The 25,609-nt window shown below is 33.8% G+C and overlaps 4 protein-coding genes across 4 annotated transcripts; 1 reads left to right on the top strand and 3 right to left on the bottom strand.

Annotated features, from left to right (window-relative positions):
- Window positions 1–267: 267 nt before the first annotated feature.
- LOC8276497 (superoxide dismutase [Cu-Zn] 2) lies at window positions 268–3,543 on the bottom strand. The gene is made up of 7 exons (XM_002525371.4): window positions 3,297–3,543; window positions 3,059–3,160; window positions 2,767–2,862; window positions 2,647–2,678; window positions 2,324–2,399; window positions 790–843; window positions 268–625 (listed from the first exon to the last, which is right to left on the bottom strand). The coding sequence occupies exons 1-7, from the start codon at window positions 3,385–3,387 to the stop codon at window positions 597–599; spliced, it is 480 nt and encodes a 159-aa protein (XP_002525417.3). The 5' UTR covers window positions 3,388–3,543; the 3' UTR covers window positions 268–596.
- Window positions 3,544–7,653: 4,110 nt separating this feature from the next.
- Window positions 7,654–10,815, top strand: LOC8276496 (tubulin alpha-5 chain). Its single transcript, XM_002525370.4, has 5 exons — window positions 7,654–7,925; window positions 8,796–9,010; window positions 9,090–9,289; window positions 9,675–10,183; window positions 10,277–10,815. The coding sequence occupies exons 1-5, from the start codon at window positions 7,813–7,815 to the stop codon at window positions 10,587–10,589; spliced, it is 1,350 nt and encodes a 449-aa protein (XP_002525416.1). The 5' UTR covers window positions 7,654–7,812; the 3' UTR covers window positions 10,590–10,815.
- Window positions 10,816–11,982: 1,167 nt separating this feature from the next.
- LOC8276495 (ethylene-responsive transcription factor ERN1) lies at window positions 11,983–13,196 on the bottom strand. The gene is made up of 2 exons (XM_048380126.1): window positions 13,054–13,196; window positions 11,983–13,023 (listed from the first exon to the last, which is right to left on the bottom strand). The coding sequence occupies exon 2, from the start codon at window positions 13,018–13,020 to the stop codon at window positions 12,205–12,207; it is 816 nt and encodes a 271-aa protein (XP_048236083.1). The 5' UTR covers window positions 13,021–13,023; window positions 13,054–13,196; the 3' UTR covers window positions 11,983–12,204.
- Window positions 13,197–16,034: 2,838 nt separating this feature from the next.
- LOC8276494 (importin-5) lies at window positions 16,035–25,104 on the bottom strand. The gene is made up of 20 exons (XM_002525368.4): window positions 23,741–25,104; window positions 23,207–23,410; window positions 22,527–22,631; window positions 22,129–22,194; window positions 21,775–21,939; window positions 21,385–21,459; window positions 21,085–21,236; window positions 20,159–20,294; window positions 20,001–20,070; window positions 19,764–19,891; window positions 19,567–19,623; window positions 19,131–19,316; window positions 18,920–19,012; window positions 18,346–18,431; window positions 18,199–18,265; window positions 18,056–18,122; window positions 17,826–17,962; window positions 17,030–17,121; window positions 16,823–16,889; window positions 16,035–16,709 (listed from the first exon to the last, which is right to left on the bottom strand). Exons 1-20 carry the CDS (start codon window positions 24,968–24,970, stop codon window positions 16,545–16,547), a joined length of 3,348 nt encoding a protein of 1,115 aa, XP_002525414.1. The 5' UTR covers window positions 24,971–25,104; the 3' UTR covers window positions 16,035–16,544.
- Between the last annotated feature and the right edge of the window lie 505 nt (window positions 25,105–25,609).

Genomic DNA, 25,609 nt, shown 5'->3' with positions numbered 1-25,609 from the left:
AACCGGAAATCAAATTGGATTGCAATACCCAGCCTGCAAGAGTAAAAATACCTTATCGAATATTCAATGATTTGGGAATCATCTTAGTAGAGTTGCTATATTAAATGCTATGTTAAGCTACCTGGAAAGGTAATGCCTGCAAGAGGCTTTTTTATTTTACATGCCCATGGGGAGTTCTCTACTATTTATACAAGCATTTCGGGTTTTTCTTAACTTACCCTGGTAAGCGATTTCCTTGTTACGAAGCAAATATCACCAAGAAAACCATTTACTAGTGAATGGAAAAGCAAGAATTTCAATTTCTTCCCTTTGAGCAAGGGTCATTGCAGTTAGACCAGTTGAGATATCTTAAAATATTTACCAATAACTTCCAGAGATTGTATATAATTCAGACGGACCTTTAAGACTCCATTCTGACACATCGACAATCTGTATATCCAGAGGTTTTGATTATTAGGAATCTACAACTTGCAATCATGTAAATTGGCTAAGCCAGCAAATCTTAAGATATTCTTCTTCCTTCCTTCCACTTCTGCTTTTCATTTTCGGAAGAGAACATCTTAGCTAAGTTTCCAAATGACTAGAGAAATCAAATCCTAAACAGATGATTGAAGTCCAATGATGCCTGTCCAAAATCAACGTCAGAAATGGAATATGTAAAAGGGTTAAACAAATAAAAGGATGCATCATAGCTCTTGTATCGCATTCCATCTCCCGTCCCACTAATTATACCCACTAGAAGCATAACTAAAAGGTAACATTTAAATTAAGCAGAGTATGGAATTTTACCACAACCAACTCTTGCACCTGCATTCCCTGTAGTCTTGCTAAGTTCATGCCCACCTGTGAATTAACTCTTGTAATTATTTATAGTCCGAAAACTATAAAGCGAAATAATTCAATGCGTAAATGTGACAGACATCCATTTTAACATTTCCAACAAACTGAAAACAAGAAACTAAATGGCAACAAATGGAAGACATACACACAGCTTATAAAGCACGACTTTACTCCAAATAGTACTTCAACCTCGAATTCCCTGCTTTTTATTACATCCCCATATAGTCCAATATAATAACGCATACCCTCTAAAATTACTCATGATATTCCCTCCAAATAGCCAACAACTCTACCACCGATTCAAATCTTAACTTACTTCTCCCATCCACCAAGAACATCTAATCGTATGAACATTAGTGGCACATGATTGATATCAGGTGTCCCCTTTCATCTCAAGCAGCTGAAATGCCTGTCGTCAAGAATGCATTGGATCCTATTATTCAACCTCACACATAGGTTGTATTTGGATACAAGGGAATTGAAATTAAGGGATTTGAAGCTGAAATTTTAGTTTTGGTGGCTAGAACATGTAGATTTTCTTTCAATGGATATGAGGATGAGGTTGAAAAACCTACAGACAGGTGACAAGTTATATCAACCAGAGTCTAAGATTTAGTTAAAGATTTTTTCCCTCATCTCTTTATGCTTATTTCAAATAGGATTATAGGAATTCAGTACCAGATTCTCTCTCCCATTGCAAACTTATAAAAGTATCTTGCAAAAAAAGCTGAAGTGCAATACTAATATCCAGATAACCCCTCTCCTGGGACTCTGTCAAGTGAAGCCAAAAACTAGGTGATTCTTTCTCTATCATTAATGTATATTTTCTTTTCCACATGCTAGTCGTATAAAGCAATTTCCCGTCTTCACTTCATGCAGAGTCCCTCATTATGAAATGTCAGGCCAACACAATCACACTAAAATCTAATAAAACTTAGCTCAGACAAGTTATACTATATATATACATATATATATATATGTATATGTATATGTATATGTTGACGATGAATGAAAATGAGTTAAGTTGAAGGAGTGCCCGTCGGCACGAAGATGAAACAGAATGGCCTCATAATCAAATAAACTCCATCAAGGTCGGGATGCAGCAAAGAAGACATAGGACAAAAGCAAGTTCTATAGTGAAGATCTAAGCTAGTTTTATCTCACAATGTGTGAAGAGCTACCAGATTTAGAAGAATAACCGGATAGACTTTCATGAGATGCAACTTGCTGAAGACAAACTTAGAAGTAGAAGCTGTAGCACTTTATCAAAGATCAAAGTAGTTGATTTTGGATGTGATGATGAAGCTCATAAAAAACTAGGCTATACTTGTAACGTATATATTATATACAGATTATAGCCTTTTTTTTTTGCTAGCTGTTGTCAAGTTTTATACTCCACCAACTACTGTCTAGAAGGCTTCCAAGATGCATGAATTTTAAATCTAATTTGCAGATATTTTGCAAACCGCCATAACCTTATTACCTTTCCCAAGATCATCGGGGTCAGCATGCACAACAATAGCCCTCCCCAATATGGAATGCGGCCCAGTCAGCGGTATCTACAAGTTGAAACCAAGAGAGAGACTTTACTACTATTGTAAGCTAAAAGTATCACACTCGAAACTTCGGCTAAACTTAAGACATGCAATTCAGTCAGCATGAAATCATTCTGTTATAAATTTATAGAACATGCAATCATTTAATGTGAGGATATTAATGCTCTCAAATTCCATAGTGATGTCGAATGAAAAAGTTATAATTCACTGTATAAGAAAACCATCCTTGCTGCAGTTATCTGAGAATTACCTGCATGTCCTTAATTGAAATCTCAGCAATTCCTGCGAGAAATTAGGCTAAAATTATTGGATTATGCCTTGTTCTACAACTTAGCAAAAATACATTATAGACAACAGAAACAGCAGATACCATCGGAGCCGGTGACAATGTTGCCCAAATCCCCTGCATGGCGTTCTTCATGGAATGGAGCTCCATGGTTCTTCTTTAATGGATTATAGTGCGGTCCTAATGTTCAAGTAAGATCAGTGACAGATATATTAACCACATATTGCAATTGCAGCCAAGTTTTTACACATGAAACTGCATATAAAAAGAGAGAACTGTATTTTCAAATTCAAAAGGCATCTCAACTTCAGCAAGATAGAAAGAAATGAGCTTGGCCCAACACCCAATAAAGAAATAGAATAGAGAGGGAGAGTACCAGTTGAATTGCAGCCATTGGTGGTATCGCCAAGAGCATGAATATGGAACCCATGAAGGCCAGGTGATAGACCTGATATCCTCCCTGTTACATAGGTAGGCCCTGTAGTATATTCATGTTCCAATAAACAATCAAGAAAAAGATAAATAAATACAAACATACATAAATAGAAAAATTTCTCTATGTAATGAAATTCACATAACCAAAGAAGTGAAAAGAAAGAGAAAGAAAAAGAGACCATGGGTTTGCTGTATAAACTGAAGAGAGCCTTTAACATGAGGGTCTCCCGTTATAAGAGCCACCGCTTTCACTGTACCTGTTGCTGCCATTCTTAATGGTTTCTTTTCTTTACTGCTACAGTGATGCTATTCTTCTCATTTGTATCTTCTCGGGCCTTATCTCGGATCGGTTCTATCCACAAGAACATTACATCCAGAGCCGACCCGGATTTGATCGGCCTTCGGATTTGTATTTTTTAGGCCCGAGTTTGGGGATTTATGAAAAAACCCTGATAAATTATCATTTTCAAACCCAAAAAAAGCCCTAAAATGTTAAAGATCATCTTAACGGTAAGAGAACTATTTTACACAATGTCAAGCATTGATATGAGTGAACAAAAAATTTTGGATTTATGATTTTAAAATTAAATTAACAATTTTAGGTTAAAAATTATAATTTAATCAAATTAACTTAACTTATTGAATTTTTTTAATACAAGGACCAAAAAACCTAAACAGAACATAATAGATTCTATCCTCCAAATTAACTGAACTAATCAAATCCTTTTGTTTATTATTAATCTATTTTAGATTTTAATAAAATTTTCTAAAGGAGATTTTATGTTTCTCTCTATTCATTTTGATTTGATCTCTGATATAATTCGATTTAGTTTATATATAAAAAAAATTAAATTTATTTGATTTTAATTTTAATTTTAATTTTATTTTTTTATATTAATTTTAAACTAGACCAACCAATTAAAACAATTTTTGTTAGGTATGAGATGTAGCAGGGATAATGCTTTTTTAAAAAGCATTGCATGATTATGATTTATGGGTAAAACTCAAGCTTACACCCATAAATTATAAATGGGTAGATCCTGTAATTTGAGATGTTATTAAATAATTGAATTAAATGGAATCTTCAGAACACTAGACTTAGATAAGACTTGATGGAGCATCCATAAACTATAGAGACAGCCTATCCACCCAGAATACTATTTGGTGGCACCACACATTATTGAAGATATTTAAACATTTTGTTTGTAGAAGAGTTTGACATTCAACAGCTACCTCCATCATATTATTTCATTCCTTCAATTATGCCACTCAGTTTGCTCACATCCATTTTATTTTTTGTAATCAATATTTTAAATGCTCTTATTACTATATAAATATTTTCAACTCATTTTTCAAAAAGTTACTAAAAATCATCATATAGAATAAGCATGTCTGTTATTTTATTTAAATTTATATATCTTTTACTCCAACAGTTTTTCTTTATCTATTGATATAAAATAAAAGGACAGTTTTCACAAAAATGAATTCCCTACCCTTCTTTATTTTTGTTCTATTATTTTCTCTTATAAAAAATTTTAAAAAAAAATTCCAACTCAAAATCTTAATCAAAATAAAATATATTTATATCATCATGTGGCTATTATCTTTTTTTTTGTCATGTCTTTCTTGATTATTTCAATGATTAGGTGCATTGTTGATGTGTCTAAGTTAGTACTGGTAAGTAAGAATAAGTTCACCATAAGGTCGATCTCTCAAGGAATTATGAAGACACTTATTATAAAAACTAATTATTAACATAAAACAATAAAAATAAATCTAAAAATTTTAAATCAGTATTTTAAAAGAATAAAATTCATAAAGTAAAGTAATCAAATAATAAATAAATATACAATGCAAATGCAAATGTTTATGATTTAAAACTATACGCTAAAAACCATATTTAGACTAGCCATTTTACTTAATAATCTCATTATTTTACTTTAAGTCTAGATTTAATGAATAAGACGGTGACGTGCCTTTTCCTTTAATCAATCAAACTAATGATGTAAGTAAATTTTTTTATACCTACATAGATTGATATTTCTAATACATTCAACCTAAATATGTTCATAACAATTATTATTGCTAAATTAATATGATGGTTAACTAACAATAATAACTGAAACTAATAAGGATATGAAGGTAAATGAATTATTTATTGAATAAATAAATAACAAGACTCGTACAAAAATAAAAAATGTTAAACTAAATAGTTATGAAAACTAGCCAAATATAATTAATTTAATGATCATGTATTAAATAAAAAGAGATAAAATAATAAAGTAAAGCTCCCTCTAGATCCATAATCTCTTCAAGTAAGAAGATGATTGGTCTTCATTCTCTACTTCTTGAAAAACTCCTTAAATCTTAAAAAGAATAATGAAAATTAAACTAAAATATTTATATAGAACCGTTAAGAAAATAATGGTGGACAAATGTATATAGCAGATAGGAGGGAGCTCTCGTCTTTCTTCCATAATTAAATTTGCAGAGATATATATATACAGAAGAATCATCCTTTAAATAAGTCTCCATATAGATGTATACCAAATATAAGTCTATCTAATAGATAAGATTATAAGTATCTTTATCTCCACCAAATATTATCCCATAAATAACTTTTAATATAAATTCTAATAATTATACAAAATTACTAAAAAGTTCTTTGGACCTTGTAATTTTTGGCTAGGCCTTACAAATAGCAGTCTATGCGTTTTAATCTTAGGCCTTGACACGAACATGTTCAATTAAACTTCTTTTTGAATATTTAGCTTCATATTTTATTCTCTTGGCTAATATTAACTGAAAATAAACAATTAAACTTAAGTGAGATAAAAACACATATTTTCACCATATTATATATAAAAATTATATTATTAAAGGTTTAAAATTTTTAAAATATCTATATATAATTTAGACCAATCAATTTTCGCACTGAAGCCGAGCAGTGCATAAATATCCATTATTTTGGTCCTATGATTTTTTGTCTCTTACTCTATATATCTCCTGCTATTATTATGACAAAAACGAATACTTGATTTTATTATTTTTTTATTTTTAAATCTTATAAACTAAATAAACTAATTTTAAATTTATTTTATTTTTTCGTCTAGAAGTTTATTTGGCTAAATGTTTAGAGCAATTGATACTAACAACTGATATACCAATTGTTTGATAAACTTTTGTTAATTGATTTATTAGTATATCTTGAAATTTCTTATATTTTCTATTATTTTTCTTTAATTATATAAAATTTAATAACAAAATATAATTATTAGGTAATGCTAAAATAAGTTTATTCTATATGTATTATTATCAATAATTTTAAAAAATATTTAAAAACACATATTAAAATTTAAATTCTTAATATAATAAAATTCTCTTTCAAAATATTATTAATATGGACGATGACATTATCTATCTATAATTATAATTTTGAAAAACTGCTACTACTATTAATGAAAATAGATTAATTATATATAAGTAATTATAATTTTTAATTTATTTAGATATTTTTTATATAAAGATAATGAAAGACTACAAGCATTAAAGAGGGGTAAATTGGTGCTTTTATAAAGAGAGAAACTAAAAATTGATTCATATTAGATAGAAAATGGATTTTGGCTGTGGATTCAAAATAATAATTGCTAAAAAAGAATATGTTAGTTAGTCCTAGGAAGATTAGAAGTTGATGCTTAAGTATTTTTTCTTTTTTTAAATAAAGTTATTAAAGCTTCAATAAATTTAAATTTTTCTATTTAACTATTACCATAAAAGCAGTGTTACAAGACGATTTTGAAAGGTGGAGGCTTTGACTCGTAGAAACATTCTAAATTGTAAATACTATAATTTTTTTTTAAATTTTTTATTTAAAAATTTATAAAACGAGCGGAATGACATCGACCTATATGTCATAAGAGACAAAATAAGTCACAATTAAATAAATTATAAATAACTCAAAATAAAAATTAAATAAATTATAAATTATTTATATAACATCAAAATAAAATGTATGAATAAACATAAGTTAAATATAAGGAAATTTAAATATTGCCATCAACCGATAGAAATAGCTTCAAGATGGAATAATTATGAGTTATTGATTTGTTACATAACAACAATAATCTAAACATAATAGCGATGGATCAAACTTCACTAATTTTTAAGAAATAAATTAAAGTTAGGCAAAAATAAAAAGTAGACTTATTTGATGAAAAAATAAAATATCTTGTTTATCCAACTAAATATCTAATTCATAAAATGGAACCAAAAAGAAAATATCTTGGAAAAGAAGAGGGCAGGCGAGCACAGCAGCCAATTTTGGGTGGGCCAGAGAAACCGACAAAGGAACAGCCTGGCCTTTGCAAAAAGTTTGATATCACCACACAGCTGGCGCCAAGTGGTGGCTCCCACCCCTTAGCTTCATTTTTATTTTTTATTTGTTATTAATAAACCTTATAAATAAAATTATTTATGACGTCACGTGACGACAAATAAGGACCCCTGTAACTGCCTTCTCTTTCTAACCCGATAAAAGTCCTTTGTTTGCCTCTCTGCCTCCTCCTCCTCCTCCTTCTGCTTCTTCTTCAATCAGATGCAAAATATTCTTGCTTCAATATTTGTTTGACTAGAGAGAAAAGGAGAGAAGAGAAAGGAGCGGGATCAAGAGAGAGATAAAGTGAAAGAAAAAGGAAAATGAGAGAGGTGATAAGTATACACATAGGACAAGCAGGAATTCAGGTTGGGAATTCTTGCTGGGAACTTTACTGCCTTGAACATGGAATTCAACCTGATGGATTGATGTCTAGGTTTCACTTCATTTTCTCTCTATCTTTTTATTTTGGTATCTTTCTTTTCTGTTAAGTTATTGTATGTACATGATCATCAATTTGGTTTCTTGAAATGTTTGTATGTGTGTGTGTGTATATATATGGATCTTTTCAAGAAAGGGATCGTGGATCTCATAGGCTTCGATCGATCAATCGGATTGCTTTGCTTTTGGCTTTTGTTTAAAGTTTGAAACTTCTTTTTGCGGCGATTCTCGTTTTGAGATCTTCTTTTCTTCCAAGTCGAAACTGGAGCAATTGTGAAAGATGATTTTTAAGGTTGTGTTTCCAATCATACCTAGACTGATCGTGTTAGTGTTCTGATAGAACTTATATCAGATCTTGCAATGTCATTTTTAGGGTTGAAAATTTTATTTTTCAAGGGTTTCGCAAAACTTTTGCTTTTCTGTTAAGGGGAAAAAGGATCTGGTTCTATCTTTTTCTCTTTGCTAGTTGTTTGATATCTATCTGTTGTTTTTTTGCTGTCTTACATCGCTTTTCTTCATTGAATGGCAAGCATGTGTGGTCAAGCAATGTTATAGGTTTCTCGGTTCTTAAGGAGAATTGAATTGCCAAAGTAGTTTACATAAGTATGTCTCTATGTATGTTTATAGTCATTGCTGTAGCTCATATATATTTTGCTGAACGAGAGCACTAATCTATACTCTTTTCTTTTGAATGTTAAAAATAATAAGGTTTGTGCATTTGGAAAAATTGACAATGAATTACTGGATCTGACTTTTTGTTGATGGAAGTTATATCTGATTTACTATTCCTTGACCATGCTCTACTGTGTTGTTCGATACTTGCTTCATTTTAATTTAATTGGGTCTTGGAATGTTTCTGCTGCAGTGACACCTCGATAGGTTCTGAACATGATTCCTTCAATACCTTCTTCAGCGAGACTGGCTCTGGAAAGCATGTCCCAAGAGCTATATTCGTTGATCTAGAGCCCACAGTCATTGATGAAGTTAGAACTGGAACATACAGGCAACTTTTTCACCCTGAGCAACTTATTTCTGGCAAGGAAGATGCTGCTAATAACTTTGCCAGAGGACACTATACAGGTAAATGATCACGCTGCACTGTTAAACAGGAATTGTTTGCACTCACTTAAATTGCTTTGCTTGTGTTGAATGATCACAGTGGGGAGGGAAATTGTTGATCTATGCCTTGACCGTGTGAGAAAGCTGGCAGACAATTGCACTGGTTTGCAAGGATTTTTGGTATTTAATGCTGTTGGTGGTGGTACTGGTTCTGGCTTGGGCTCACTACTTTTGGAACGCCTATCAGTAGACTATGGAAAGAAGTCAAAACTTGGCTTCACCATCTTTCCTTCTCCTCAGGTACCTATTTAATGACCTTAGAAAAAGGACATGAGATGTAAATTATGACAAGCTTTATATTTTAAGATAAATTATAGAACAGTCCAAGAAAACATTTTTGTGCCTTATATTCATATGCGCCAGCTTCTTAATCACAAATAAGCCAGTTTTCTTATAACTGCAAAGAGTTTATTTGAATGACATGTCAATCTTAAAATTCACAGCTAATACCCAAAGTGTTAATTTGGGAAAATGACTCTTGTTGAAAGATTACAGTATTTCATAGTCTCTGTCTTATATAATACGTCTTAATTTCTGGAAGTTATCTGTAATACTATTTTTTTCCCTTGGCTCTCACTACCAAGTATCAAGATTTCCTCACAGAAAAAATTTCACAATATTGCAGGTTTCTACTGCTGTTGTCGAACCTTACAATAGTGTGCTTTCCACACATTCTCTCCTTGAGCATACAGATGTTGCTGTCCTACTGGACAATGAAGCTATATATGATATCTGCAGGAAATCATTAGACATTGAAAGACCAACTTATACCAACTTGAACCGCTTAATATCCCAAATTATCTCTTCTTTGACCACTTCCTTGCGATTTGATGGTGCCATTAATGTGGATGTTACTGAGTTTCAAACTAACCTCGTGCCATATCCTCGAATCCATTTTATGCTCTCTTCTTATGCCCCAGTAATATCAGCTGCGAAGGCTTTCCATGAACAGCTATCAGTTCCTGAGATCACAAGTGCTGTGTTTGAGCCATCAAGCATGATGGCCAAATGCGACCCGAGGCATGGGAAGTATATGGCTTGTTGCCTAATGTATCGTGGAGATGTTGTGCCAAAGGATGTTAATGCTGCTGTTGCCACCATTAAGACAAAGAGGACAGTTCAATTTGTTGACTGGTGAGTTAACAACCATCTGCTTAATTTATGAGAATCAACATTTTTTGTTTCGCATCCACATCTGATGAGATGATACCTGTTCTCTACTTACAGGTGCCCAACTGGTTTCAAGTGCGGTATCAACTACCAGCCACCGACAGTAGTACCTGGAGGTGATCTTGCTAAGGTGCAGCGTGCAGTTTGTATGATAAGCAACAATACAGCTGTAGCTGAGGTTTTCTCCAGAATTGACCACAAATTTGATCTCATGTATGCCAAGCGAGCATTTGTGCACTGGTATGTTGGGGAAGGCATGGAGGAAGGTGAATTTTCAGAAGCTCGTGAAGATCTTGCTGCTCTTGAGAAAGACTACGAGGAAGTTGGCGCTGAAGGCGCTGAAGATGAAGATGAAGGAGAAGATTATTGAAGATGAAATAATCTGTTCCGAGGCATCAGCAGCTGTATGTCTATCTTGTCCTATCTTTTGTTTGTTTCTTTGTCTTGAAGAATTTTATCTGCGTCATGCAGCTCTGACCCGTCTCCCCATTGTGTTTTGGCTTTGTATCTAATGATGTTTTTGGAATATTTTTGTATCATTTAATCTTCTGAAATGAGGCATCCGAATGCCAGTAAGATCCCTCCCTCTTATTGAACTTCCAGTGAGAAATCATGTGCATATATATGTTGGAAAAATATTGTACTTCAAACTATTAGTATATATTTGATTAAGAATCAGAATAATTGTGAATAAGATGGAAAGCTGGCCAAATTACTGCACTATGCCATTACAAGAATCTGTCATCATCCCTTGATGACAATTTCTCCATGGATTACAAAATTGTTGCCTTAAAAAAGAAAGGGTATTGATGACAAAGATGAAAATAATATTTGCATAGGCAACTTGGATCATTACGGCACAAATAGAATTCAATTTTAGCTGTTATATCATCAGCATTATACATCTTCTCCGAGCTTAAGAAGCCATGATCATCCAAAGGCAATGGAGCGTGAGAGAAATTGTGTGTGTGTGTGTGTGTTTTTTTTTTTTTTTAAGTTCTTAAAATATGTTGAAAATGTAGGATATTAGTTCACTTGTTTATATAGCCATATACCAACCTCTTGTTTAGAATATTTATTTGGAAAACAAATGATTCTGTTTTGGCATCAATATTTTTCGTAATGATGTCATTGGATAGGGATTGGGAGCGTTGGCTATGCAAGATTTTTTTTTATTGCTGGAATAGGGTAGCCATAGACCTAATCCAGGCAGGAACCGTTAAGATCAAGATACAAACATTCGAGCTTTTTGTACTGCTTGCATACAGGAAGAAAATGGCATCTTTCAATTCAATCAAGTTATTTGCATTAACAGTATACTGATATGAGAAGATCTGAACCAACTGCCATCCGTTGGTTCTCTGCTCTGATTTTTGCATGGTTTGTTCTCATAACTCTAACCTCCATTGGTTGCCATCCGAAGGATTTTGAGAAAGTCCCCTTTCTTTGAGGCAAAGCCGACTTCTTTAAATATTGAAATGAATAATATAAAGGATTGAGATAAAAAAAATATCAAGTACAAAAATAGCGTGAAACATAGCATTAAGGTTTATGAGACAGTTTAGACATGCCAAAAGAAAATGGCTCATTACTTCTCCGAAAAGGTATTGATGATATACTCTTAATATTTCAGTATATGCTGATTAGGATGATCTTATCTGAAACTGCTACTTGATTATTTGCATGGTCAATGGCTGTAGGGCTCTTAGAGAGTTTGAACTAGAATTAGGTTGAAACATGCTTTTCAATGACGGAAACATATATGAATGGAAGAATATTTTAATAGACATGATTGCTTAGACTTTGCATTCACCGATGATTGCAAAGACCTTCCAGAACCACTAGGTGAATTCCCCTTGTAGTATGCTGTTTACAGTTCTGGGAAAAACAAGTTCAGGCAACAAGATTTCAACCTCTATCTCTACCCGGTGTTCGTCATTGTAACTTTGCAGCCAGTCCACCAGAAGTAACAAAGACTAATGTAATTAACTGATTGGTGGAAGATCCCACAAAGCTTCAACAGGATCATGAACAGTTTCCATATATTCTTGCACCCCATTTATGGCGTATAGACATGCAGATATATTTCTTTCTACTTTCATCCTGTCAAATTCTGTAAATTCCAGGTCATCTGCCTCCGACAGCAGCATATCTTTCGGGAAGTCCAATACTTCCTGAGTAAATGAAAACCTATCATACCCAGGTCCAAATGCCCATGTAAGATCAGACTGAGAAGAAACCAATTCAAATTCATCTCTGCAGTTGCTCATATCCGGTTTGTATACATCTTCATGAAACTGGGTTTCATTTATTATCTCCCTTGAAGGGGTATTGTTATCACTCATATTGCTGCTGCTAGTACTAGTGCTAGTGGCAGTAGTGACGGTGCTATTTGATGGGGTAGAGACTTCATGATTTTCTTCTTGTTCTGTTTGCTGTTCTTTTCCTGCTTTCTTGTTGTTAAGGAGATTTCTAATCCTGGAAGCAAGAGGAGAATCCAAGGAGACATGAGTAATGAAGTTGGTTCGAGTGTTTGATCCGCGGAGAAGGCACGCAGCTTCATCATAAGCTCTTGCAGCCTCTTCAGCTGTCTCAAAAGTGCCAAGCCACATCCTTATCTTTTGTGTTGTGTCTTTGATCTCAGCTACCCATCTACCAGAAGGCCTTTGCCTAACACCAACAAACTTGTTCTTGTTATTGTAATTATTATTAGGCCTATTTTTCCCCTTGAATTTGCTTGTTTTGTTCATTGGAACACTTGATCTTCTATGCTGCTTTTGCTGCTGGAACTGAATCTCCATTGACAATCTGTACAAGAATATACAGGAGTTTGATGTTGGACTAGAGGGAAAAAAGAGAAATACTGGTGTTTGTTCTAAAGAAGAGAGGAGAAGAAGTAAGAGAAACTGTTGTAAAGAAGTTTGAAAGTGTGTCTACATGTTATTGTTAGGGATTAAGTGGAGATATGTATATATAATAGAAAGGTTCCCTTTTGAGTTTTTTTTTTTTTTTTTATGAGTAATTTGATGTCAATATGATAGAGTTATAGAGAGTTGTTTGTTAGTGTTTGGAAGGTTTTGAGACTTGCATTTTACAATGTGGACAAATTATCTCTCAAAGGAGAATTCTTTTTCTTGCATACCTTAATTTTGACTACACCTAAAATGACTGTTTTGTCTTCACATAAGTTTGTACCAAGTCCAAGTAGCAATTTTAAAATTGCAGAAATGGAACAGAATTTGGGTTCAAATTAATGCTACCGTTTTGATTACGTACAAAAAGAAATTATAACTTATTATGAACTTTATTAGAAGCCAAATTCAAATTTTAAGAATTGGGTTCAGAATTTTAATTTTATTATCAAATAACAAGTAATTGATATAGAGCCAAAAATGACCAAATAAAATCGAAATCTGAAACGGACGGAAGAAGGATCTACTTAGAGCTTTAAGTCCAATCACATTTTAAGGAAAAAATATGTCTTAATAGGAAGATAATTATCAGTTTATTTATTGAATACCTAAGCCGGATTAGGGTTTTACTTTTTTATTAATAGAAATAAGAAGAAGATTTAGCTGTTCAGCAGCCCGATTCCAAAACAGAATATAATTCAAAGTTTGTCAAAAGGGTACCTTATTGCTTATCTTTAGCAAAATAAATAACTTGAAAAAAATAAAAATAAACACTGTTGTGTTGTCATCAAAGAATTTTAAAATAAAAGGCATGAAAAGTGTGAAATTGTTTTATGTACACATTTGCATGATATCAAATTTCAGTGATTTCTATATTAGAAATAAAGAATTTGAACCGGTAACAAACTAAATTAGCGATCGAATTATATAATAATGTATGCCTAAGAACAGAGAAAATTGAATGTGGGCATGAAAAGTCATGAGAGAAGCCCAAAACACAAGTCACAACAATGAAAAGGATAATCAAATCCTTGGTGAGGAAAGAAGAGGGAGTAGACATGGATACTACAAAACAAGTATGAAGTATTAGTCCTAATTGGTGCTTAATTAAGGGGATTAGTCTTGTCTTTGTCCTTTAATCCCTGTCTCTAATTTGGTCAAACATATGACAAGACTGACTGAGAGGGCTTCAATTAAATGCTTAAACTCCTGCCACTTGGGGGCACCAGAATGAACCTGCTCCCATAATGCCCCCAAAGACTAAGCTCCACACCGAACCGTTGGCTCCGTCAAGACTAAAGCAGGACAAAAGGAATATCATATCGGGCACGCTGCGTTGGTTCTAACCTCTTCTGACATCATCAAAACAAAAAGTTTTGTTCTTTATTTGCATTATGTATTTAATTTTTGTTCTTTCATCCTTTTAGTTATATTACTCATTTTGGGTAGCAGTTAGTTAGATGATTTATTCTTGTCTAGAATTTCATTTTGACCCTTAAAATTACTTTTCAAAATCTAATTTACCCCAACATAAGTTTATTGATTTAATAACATCCAAAATTTCCATTAGTAGATGATAAAGAGCAATTTGATCACAAACAATGCCGGTCAACCAACATAAGGCTTGTAAAGTAGGGAGTTCATCCATGTATCTCAGTCAATTAAATACCACATAAATCAACTAAAAAAAATTCAAAATGATCAATTATCAAGCATAATGAGTTGTTCTGAACCAAGATGAACCATTGCTGTCATCGAAGAAATAAAAAATGGCTTGTTGAAATTCTCGGCCAGAGTGTTTTGAGGCTAACCAGCCATTGATAAAGAGTTTTGGTACAATTGGATCAAGAAACTGACTTTGTGACGAATTAGATCTTGAAGAATAGTTCAAGGGCCAAATTGATCATTAGCCATTATTTTGGAAAGCAAGGATAAGAAAGCATACCCATCATAGAAGGCCTCTTTCATGATAACATCAGCCGACCTTTTGATTCATTGATAAGAGTGTTAATGCTTTCTAAATTGTAATTGCATTCTTATGCTGTGATGTCCCCTTGGTGCTTCTTGATTATTTTATATCTTATAGCATTCATTTTCATATTGTTCTCTTCAATGTTTTTCATAGTTCTTTTCTTCTTGCTTTTTTTAAAAAAAAAAAAAAGAAAATACTGATCAATAGACTGTTCCAAGCTTTTGTTTTATCTTTTTATTCTGATAAATGTCTTGACCTTTCTGATTCATTTAGCTGAGAGGGTAGAGAGATGATTAAATAATAATATATCTGAATTATTAAGTTAATGACAATGACATGGAGAATTATTAAGTTATAAACTTTTAAAATATATCTGAATTCGTTTTCTTAAAAAATAAAATAATAATAATAATAAACAGGTACACAGAATTGCTGTGTGAGGCGAGTGGAGGATAAAATAAAAGAAAATTAAGAGAATGGGTCATGGGTCATGACTGTATGGTAGGCTGCTGGAATATTATCAGTATTATAGCAAAGACATGGTCCCTTTGGATGTTTTCCATTATCGAATATAAACTAGCATAAAAAGAAAGGTTGCTTATACAGGACACAGGGATGCTTCGTTTGGTAAAACACTTGGGGACCATCTCTACATAAGTTCCTGATAGACCTAAAATGAGATAATTTCTTTTATTATTATTATATCTCTATTTAGGGGGGAAAATATAATAAAATAAAAATAAAACAACAAAAAGTAGGTAAGCAAGATATGTCAGGAAGAGGTTCCTCCCCCAGGAGAATCTGATGCTATTAGTTGAATTTCATTTCTGGATATAACTGTGCTATGGTTGATATATAGCAAAAGACCATTGTCCTTTGGTATTGTGCGAGGTGGTTCTAAATAGTGTTTCAGCCCAACTGGAACCAAATGTAGAACATAAATAAATCTCTATATTGAAATATTCCGCATCCTGAAGAATACAGAGCACCAATATTGTTACAGGAATAGCCTCACTCACAAGCCTCAACCTCAGCCAAACCAACTAGAGGCCTACAAATATGTAAATTTCTATTTATTCCTTTCACTCAAATAATGGATAGTACTACTGCTATACACATCCCTACGACAAAACTATTTCACTTTCATATCGACTCGAGAACCACTCTAACAGAAATTTCTTTCGAGGAGAAGTTGATGGAAAAAGAATTGGGAGATATTAACACGCAAATATGCCAGCAGTAGAGACAACAGCTTCCCCAAAAAACAACGACATGCCCACCAACAGAGAAGGAACACAATCGACCGGAGACAACTTCTTCCTAATAAGAAAGAATTGACATACCCACAAATGCAAAGGAACCACGGATGACTCAATGTGGCTACACCAAGCAGATCTTCATCAAAGAAATAACAATGATATACCCAACATCTCCTCGGGAACTAAGAAGACAGAATAGATTGCAAAGCAAGTTGCTGCTGTGGCTCTAAGGATGACCAAGTTGAAGCTAGGGTAGCAGGCGGTAACATTTGCTGAAGTTGCCTCAATAAATTAATCATTCTATTAGCAGTTTGCTCCGTGGCCAAGTCTTTGCCTGCACATATGACCTATAACAGGAAGCATCGAAACAAATTAGCACATTAGAACCAAAAGGAATATTCAAGAGTTCCTAGTAATAACAAAAACGTATTAAGGCAACTAGAAAAGAAGATAAGTATACCTCAGCAAAAACAAGTATTATTTTGGGAAGATATTGATTGTTCAGTCCCAAAAGTTCTATATCTGACCTGAAAATAGTTGGCATATTTCTATTTCAATGAGTATATGCAAAGAAAGGAAATTAATCCAGAAAGTTCAGAGTAAGAGATGGAAGAAATGATTAAGCAAAAAATGTAGGCAAAACACATCCAAAAGCCAATATTTTTACCTTTCAACCATTGAGCAAAGCTGATCGTGCACAAGCTTGGCCTCAATTAAATCACTCTTTAAGGGTAAGCACCTTAACCAGGCCGGCACTACCTGCCAAACACCACATATAAGAAACCATATGAGAAAATCTTAGAATAGTTAAAATATTACAAGAATCAATATATATTGACCAAGTCTATGTATACATATTAAGCAAAATCCATCATGCTCTAAACACTTTGATTAACAGCTTTAAACCATAAATAGGATCATAATACGTTAAGGGACTCCAGCACTCGAGGTTACCAGTGGGAATTAAGAACATACATCTAAAGATTCAACAAATAGGCTCTTCATATTCAAGGAAAGTCTTGGTCTTCCAGATCAAGCTAGTGAATTACTTTTAAGTAAGCCAAATTTTACATGCTCGAAATTTTAGTCAACCTTTTAAGAAGTGTCTCAACAACCAGTCATTAAGAAGCATCATCTAAAGGCCTCAAGTACTCGTACAATATTCAATTCAGAGCTGCCAAAAGATCTGAACAAAAAGCCGAGTATCTAAACTCAATGCCCTAAATAAGAGTAGAACCGGGTATCTAAAGGCACACCGCATATGCTACATAAACCAGAATCAAATAGTAAATCAAACTTCTAATTTCCATAGCCTGCAGCACTTAATATGAAAACAGTAACATTGGCATTCCATGTCCACAAAGCTCAAAAAAAAGACCCATATATAAATAATATAATTCAAAATCACTCTGCAGACAATTGAGAAGGCGTGATTAATATATAAATTAATAGAATAAGAATACCTGTGATGCATTTATACTGTCCCGATGGAACTGGCATATTTTTCCAAGAGCTGAAACAGCATTGTCATATGCCATTACATTGTCCGCATGAAGTTTATTAGGATCACTTATTACAATATTTAACTTAGAAAGGGCTTCTGCAAGAAGATTTAACAAAAAAATTCCCTTTACAACAGATTTAAAGCAGCAATACAAAAGAGAGGCAAATATGCAACCAAGAGACGAAGTACCTCCGACAAATGGCTTAAACACAGATCTTCCAAACTCCGCACAAACACCAACACCATAAACAGCTGCCTGAAATACAATTGCATGCGTTTAGTAAAAACAGATTCCTAAGAGAACCAGAACAATAAAGTTGCTAAGCACAAACCTGGCGAACATCTGGATTTTCATCATTGCAGGCTTCCAAAAGGAAAGGAACATAAGTACCATAATATCTGTTCCAGCAACATAAAGAAATAAGTACACATAAAGGCCTTGTTGATAGAGGATTTCCAGAAATGCAGGAAATGCTTACTTAAGAGCAGCATCACGGCATTGCTCCACCACATCATCAAATATACAAGTTGCAATTCTCCTCTCTTCTGCTGTTTTATCCTTACCCTACACAATAAACATTGAAAAAGCCAAGTAGATTTTATTGTTACACCAGATGCCAGTTAGTAAAATTCTTTCTTAAGTGAACTACGTGAGCAAATCCTTTCAGATTAAAGGTAATAATTGAATGCTCAATCCTCAGTTGTCTAAAAACAGAAGGTTTCATTCAACTGGCCAAATCCATTCATGCTCAAGTGGTACAGCATTTATTCTTTCAAGATGGATTAAGGGAAAATGACACAAGCGGGTTTACCGCCAATAATTAAGTTAGTAAACTACGACAAGCATCCTTATCCATCAAACAATAGTTACAAAGGAACAAACTCATGAGAGAAACAAATCAAAACAGCACAAAATGAAATAAATTCAGTGTACTGGAAAAGTTATCGGACAGTCATCTGAAACATATATATATTTAAGGAGCACCTTGTTTGAAAATACAAAAGGGGGCTTGCGTATAAACATAGAAGATGTAGCATTAAACAAGTACTTACCCACATAGGCGTTATGTATGAGGAAATCTCATCGAATAAAGGCAAGAAAGAGACCCTGAATGTCTTAATTAGCGCGCCCAACAAATCCCCGACCTTGAGTATAATGAGAAATTAAAAAGAAAAAAAAAGATTACTTCACTGTATAACAAAATAAGATAAAATGTAGTGAACAATAGGTCTAAAACCAAGTTTCAACATTAAGAAATCATACCTGATCAAAGAGTTCTTCTTCTTGCTCATTTTCTTCCTTTAATAACTCCTCTTCTTCTGCATCAAAGTCCTCTGCTTTGGCCCTCTCTACTCTTTCCTGTTTTCTAGTTGCGCTGGCTGTGATGACCTGTTTTATCTCATCTACAATGGACCTCACTTGCTTTTCATCCAAAAGAGGACCGGAAAACTAAGGACAGGAACCCCACAATAAGATCAGTTCAGAATGGAAGAAAAGAAAAAAGCAGCATAGCATAATGAATATCAAATAAATCATTTTGTTCGTAACGTTTTAATATACAAACATTACTAACACCAAAGATGTGCAGACTGAGTGACTATTGAAAGAAACTGCTTTACAAAATCATTAATATTGAGAAAATTAAGCAATGCAGGTCCTTGTTAGTTGCATCCAAACATCATGAATCAATCTCACGAACCTGTATGCATTCGCTCAATGCATCCAACATGCTTGTACAAATTTCTACCTCTGGCTCCTGCAAGATGGTTTTCAACACAAAAATAATCATTTAGTTGAATAAATACATAATCTCAATATGTACTGACACAGACAAATAAATAGAAACCAATTGTATATGCATACTCAAAAGAACCATGAGAGAAACAGAAGTAAGACCTTATGTAAGGCCTCCACCAAAGCTGGTATTATGTAATCAGATAATTGCTTTAAATATGACTCATTACGTCCTTGAGATTGACCCTTCTCTATGGCAAGCTTAGCTGAACATAGTAGCTCCGGCATAACTATAAGCAAAAACAGCATCAAGAGTTTTGAAAAGCTTCACAGAAAAGATACATGCATATATAGTTATGCACATGTATGTATGATAAGGAGAGAATAAATCTTATGTACCTGAAACAGCTGCCTTCCTTACTTCTTCATGGAAATAAAATTTAAGAAGAGGAACCATAGTAGTAGCAACCTACAGTTCTTACACATAGTTTAATAAGTAAAATATTCACCAAAAACCACAAGAGAGAAACCCTCAAATATAATAAAGAAATATAAACCTGATCAATCCATGGGAAAAATCCTTCCTTCAATTCATCAGCATAGCAGCAAAGCATGTTACAAGCTGTAGCTTTTTCCTCCAGAACACTAGTCTTGATTCCTATTCTCTTGTCTCCAAGAGTGATTGTTTCAATGCTGCAACAGAAAATGGACTCAAAAGGTCTTACATTCCCACTAAAAAAAGAAGATTTCCTGAAACTCACTGCTTTCCTTCTGATGATCAGAAAGAGAATTGACAATAGTAAATGAAATTGAGGAAACATTACACGAGAGATTTATCTTTTCAAGCAGTTTCCCTAAAACATAAACTAGATAAATTAGTAGGGGAATGCGAAAAAAAATAGAATTTACAAGAACAAATTCATTTGTGATAAATATACCATGTATGTGATTCCCTGTGCTTGGAAAATAATAATCCTATGTTTCTCAGGGAGTCTAATTGTTCCATGAGCAAGGGGTAAATATGACAAACTAAAAATGTCTAGAAAGTAAAAGATTATAACTTTCACATTTACTGGAATGGAAAATTTAAGCAATATATTAATTCAAGCATTTTAAAGACAATTTAAAGCAAAAGGACATGCTCTGTCCCTGAAAGAAAGTTTCTAAAGAAAGTGATAAATAATTCCACAAAAAGACGTAAATATGCTGATCGTGTTTATCCTACTTTATAATATGGTCAAATTGTGTCCTATGTTTAATCAATAATTTATATTGACAGTTAAAATTAAATTTTAAAAAAAAAAGCATAACTTAAATTAGGCAATAATTTAAAATCATTTAACAGAAAAATGCAGAATATAAGGAAAATGACCGTCATTGTATAACTAAGGTAGCCTATCTTTTAGAGGCTACCACAAAATTATGCAGGTAAAATTGAAAGGAATAATCTTCTTCTTTATGACAATCTAAACAGAATGAAAACCTGTCATCGTCATCATCAATATCAACATCAGAATCTGCAGAAGTAATGGTCACATCAGGCTTAATTTGTGCTGACTGAAGCAAAGGCGGCATGACAACTTGCATATATGGAAGAAAATCCTGCCCAAGACACTTGCATAGTCTGGCCCATGCCTGCAGAACAAATAACCAATTAGACTATTTTACTCAGTTTTCCAATATCCTTACAGCAACGTATAAGTCAAATAACCAAACTGATAACTTAAAATGAGTATCATAAAGTTGCAATATCATGTTGCATCTACAGCTGTTTTAAACGTACTTGTAGCATGTAGCTTGTTGTTGGATCATCTGCTTCCATTTGAGTTCCTTGCAGTGACATTAGGAAATCCATAACCTTGAAAAAACAACAAGTTTAAGGTCATTATTCTCCAGGAAAAATTCATGGCTGTGAGAATCTGAACCACATTCTAAAATTCACATTCCCCAGACTGCAGGGAACTCATGCTAATAATCAAGAAGAAAAGCTGAAGACATGAGCAAATCTGGTCATGATACAGGAGAAGATAAACAGAGTTGCTACAGCAGCTAAAGACAAGTATTTTATGGAACCACGTGTGCAGAAAAAGGGGGAACATCTAACAGAGACAACCATAAGCAAAAATACCCACAATAACATAAAGAACCATGTAGAAAATGTTTCCATCATTACCTGTCTAGCATCATCTGTAAATTTATCTCTTCCAACAGCCATCCCAACCAGACTAATGCATTCCATAGCTTTAGCACGAAGCATACGATTAGACTTGTCATTTGCACTCAACAGTATAGTTCTCAAGTAAGGCATTACAGCAACATAATATTTCTGAAATTGCTCCTGCTAAAACAAAATATTGCATTAGAACAACATATTCTCTCTGCATCAATAGCAAATATTGATGGTCTAGCAAAACCAAAATAACACATTCAGCTCCTATGCTAGAAGCTCAGAGACCCATCCCACACATATTAGTTTAGAAGAATGCAAGTCAAAGCGAACTCAAAATTAATTAGACAAAGAAAGTACCTGTGATGAATCAGCAACTGATGCTAAAGCCGTCAAGGCACCCTCTTGCACCATTTGCTTCCCATTCTGGATTTCATTTTAATAACTCAGCACAAATAAAATGAGAACAAAAAAATATGAAAAAGATGAAATTTCCATTAAAAGAAAAACCACATGAAAAAATGAAAAGATCGAGGTTAAATTTATGTAGAAGAGCACCACAGGGTTCATGAGCCAAAAAGGGAATGAACTGAGCAGTAGACATTAAGACATCTTATTGCTTCTAACCTCAGAACAAGTTCAGGACATGGAAAATTTTAGACAAATCCAGTAATATACTTTTTCCTTAATCATTAAACTATAATGAAACCAAGGATAGTGAGGGCTTAAATACATTTGATTAAAAATATATATTATACCTGTAGGAGTATAAGAAGTTTGCTAACAATTCCATCCAAGTATGGCGCCAGTATATCAGGGGTGCAATTTTCACTGAAGTTGAGAACTGCTGAAGCAGCATGAGCCTGCAACATAAAATAATGGGATGTGCACATAATTGATAAACCAAGTATAGAGTTATTGTTTGTAAAATAAACAGATACGATAAATTTTTGAAAAATGTAAAAGGACAAGAGTCATTTAAACTACCAACCAGTTGAAAACATTCACAGGAAGTAACAGGCCAGCTAGGAATGAGCAGGAAAAGATATATATAATTTCCCTAAATTGCAACAAATTTATTCAAGCTTTTAAATCACACCCTATACAAGCTTTACGCAACACCAGTTAATATAGTCATCTTAAAAATGAAGAACTATAATATTTTTATGCCCTGAGGAATGGTTTACATCTTCATTGCACAGGTGCACTGATGCCTAGTCCAGAAATATCAAAAAGTAGCAACTCAAATGTCAACCAGAAACCAGATAAATCATTTCTTGTCATTCTTTTTTTTCATTCTAGGATGAGCTCTCTTATTGTCTGTCTCTCTGTTTATGAGTCGAATTATATGGAAACGAGTAAAGTTGGCAATATCATTTGCATCATTTACTGTCTGGTAGCAATGAGGAATTCACAATTGCATAACTGCTGGACAAACCTGAACTCGAGGATTTTGAAAATCATCCATTGCTCCAGCTAAAGCAGGCAGCACTCTCTGATGATACTTCACTTGCAAATCTGGACCCAGATCAGTTGACAATTGTCCAATGGCATTTATAGCTGCCCACCTCACTCGGGGGTGGGGATCTTGGAATGAGTTTAAGACCATAGAAACTACCTGCTCAAGATTCTTTATCATCACCTGTGCAATAAAAGAAAAATATAAGAACACAAGATGCAGCAAAATAATGAATTAGTGTTCTCTGAAAACCTCAAGAATTACGAATATGTTTACCAGCAAAAGGTTATAAAATGGAGACAATATGTTACAAAATGAAATAAATAATAAAAGCATCCACAAAACAAAAGGCCAATTCAACTAAAACAAATAGAGTATGGTAGTATCTTTAGCATTTATGGAGCACTATAGTAGAGCTATGTTTTAAAATATTCATCATGCATGTTATAGAGACATTAAAACTTCAATTAATAGCTAGTACAAATGCATAACCATGGCATGAAACATATATACCTTAGATGAACCCTCAGCAATTTGTGCAATGGCAATAAGCGCAGCATGATGCTTCTCCCACTCCGGAGCCGCCAAGAAAGCCTGCAAAACCTCGGAGGCAACAGGAACAACAGTATTCCCACCAAGAGAAATGGATAGCCTATCCAAACACTCCTGTCCAAACCCATAATTACTAGTCTCACCAGCATCCTCATCCTCAACCTCAGCGCTATGCCACACAGGATCATCTTCTATATCCAATAACATTCCCATTAACACCATGAACAACCTATGCACAAACTGCGGCAACTTTCTCATCATTCCAGGTGCCCTCTCTCGTGCCTCAGCTAATGTAATCACAAACTCTATAGCCAAATGTCTCGTTCCTTCTTCTAAACTCTCTGCCTCCGCAATTTGCAACATTGACCCTACAACTTCAACAATTTGCTTCCTCAAAAACCTAGGCTCACTCCCTGCTAATTCAATCAACAATTCAAGTGCTTCTTGTGCTGTTACCTCTTGTTGACTATTCAATGCCTCCGTCAAAGCACGCATCATCAATGGTAACAAATCTTGAAACTTTTCACGGTCATTATTACTCGACAAACATTGTATAAAACTAACAGATGCATTCAAAGCAGCAATTCTAACATCCGCGCTAGTTGAATTACTTAAACAATTAAAGAACAGTTCATGTAGAGTAGTCAAATAAGGAAATAAAGTTTCACCAATAAATTGAGCCAATCTTGCAAAAATCAAAAGAGCTGATTCTTGTAAATTAAAATTCTGTGTAGTCACACACTGAAACATAAACGGTAGCAACTCAGGCCATCCTCCATCAGGCAAAATAGAAGCAGCAAGTTCTGAGATGGTGTCGTTTATTTTTTTAGTTATAGATTTTGCCGTTTCTTGCTGGAGAGAAGATAGAAGCATGTGTTTAATTGTAGAACGAGTTGACTCGCTAAGTTTCGGATATAAAAAGGAGTCATTGACGCGTGTGAGATGTTTACGAAGGAGAATAGCGGACATAGCACGAATCTCGGAGAGAGAAGAAGATGAGAGAAGGTGAGCGAGTCTAAGGAGGAGCGAGTCGGGATTGGCTTCTTTGCAGAGATTGAAAAGTGACTCAGCGGTAGAGCGCTGCTCGTTGGAAGATGACATAAGGCTGTTTAGTAGGGATTCCAAGTGACTCGGGTCGGGACCGAGGAGAAGGGAGAGTTTCTGTAATTGAGTTGGATCGGTGGCTGCCATGGATAAGGATTGATTGATGAGGTCTGTTTTAGAGCTGCTGCTGGGGGCTGCCAAAGAATAGGAGGGAAACGGGAAGGGAGGGGTTTTGTTTTGTGAAATCACTTATGTGGGTTTTTTTGGGTATTTTTCCTCTAAAGTTTGTTTTATGCAGTTTGTTTAATTGGTTTCATCCGCGAAGGGATTTAATTTATTATTATTATGGGAGAAGCTCAATGGACCAGGGCTGCCCAACATATAATTTGTTATAATCCTAATTTGACTTTAGATTTTCACAATTTTGAGAAAAGAAAATGTTTTTAAAGAAACATAAACCATCAAGATTATGACCTTAATCTTTTATTTAATGATTTAAGAATAAGTTTAAAATTCCACCAAGACGTTGTCCACAAATTTAATTTTATTCTGCCATCTTTCTCTCCCTTTTATTAAATCCAATTTTTTAAACAATCTCCTAGATTAATGCAGTAATTTGTTTGTGTTAAGGGTTAATGATAAACTGAAGTTAGCTATATTTTAGATTTACAGCCTTTTATGTAATGGCAGAGTTTAAAATCTAGCAGTCCTTGTTTAATATACTATTTTGGCCATAAAGTTAAAGACTTATGTTAGTGTGCACTTGGGTATCTTAGGCAAGTATCT

The sequence above is a fragment of the Ricinus communis genome, chromosome 10 (genome assembly GCF_019578655.1).
Source record: "Ricinus communis isolate WT05 ecotype wild-type chromosome 10, ASM1957865v1, whole genome shotgun sequence".
Taxonomy (NCBI): Eukaryota; Viridiplantae; Streptophyta; class Magnoliopsida; order Malpighiales; family Euphorbiaceae; genus Ricinus; species Ricinus communis.
This window is presented reverse-complemented; position numbering and strand designations above follow the sequence as displayed.

Bases quoted from the DNA above. Each gene is read 5' to 3' on its own strand.
- LOC8276497 (XM_002525371.4), bottom strand. From the start codon at position 3,387: ATGGCAGCAACAGGTACAGTGAAAGCGGTGGCTCTTATAACGGGAGAC. The intron at 2,400-2,646 runs GTAATTCTCAGA...TTCAACTTGTAG, and splicing joins TTTCAATTAAGGACATGCAG to ATACCGCTGACTGGGCCGCA. The intron at 626-789 runs GTAAAATTCCAT...GATTTTGGACAG, and splicing joins AGGTGCAAGAGTTGGTTGTG to GCATCATTGGACTTCAATCA.
- LOC8276496 (XM_002525370.4), top strand. From the start codon at position 7,813: ATGAGAGAGGTGATAAGTATACACATAGGACAAGCAGGAATTCAGGTT. The intron at 7,926-8,795 runs GTTTCACTTCAT...TTTCTGCTGCAG, and splicing joins CCTGATGGATTGATGTCTAG to TGACACCTCGATAGGTTCTG. The intron at 10,184-10,276 runs GTGAGTTAACAA...CTCTACTTACAG, and splicing joins ACAGTTCAATTTGTTGACTG to GTGCCCAACTGGTTTCAAGT.
- LOC8276495 (XM_048380126.1), bottom strand. From the start codon at position 13,020: ATGGAGATTCAGTTCCAGCAGCAAAAGCAGCATAGAAGATCAAGTGTT.
- LOC8276494 (XM_002525368.4), bottom strand. From the start codon at position 24,970: ATGGCAGCCACCGATCCAACTCAATTACAGAAACTCTCCCTTCTCCTC. The intron at 21,460-21,774 runs GTAATGATGGAA...TGTTTTTTCAAG, and splicing joins TTACAGATGATGCTAGACAG to GTTATGGATTTCCTAATGTC. The intron at 17,963-18,055 runs GTACTTCGTCTC...ATCTTCTTGCAG, and splicing joins GTTTAAGCCATTTGTCGGAG to AAGCCCTTTCTAAGTTAAAT.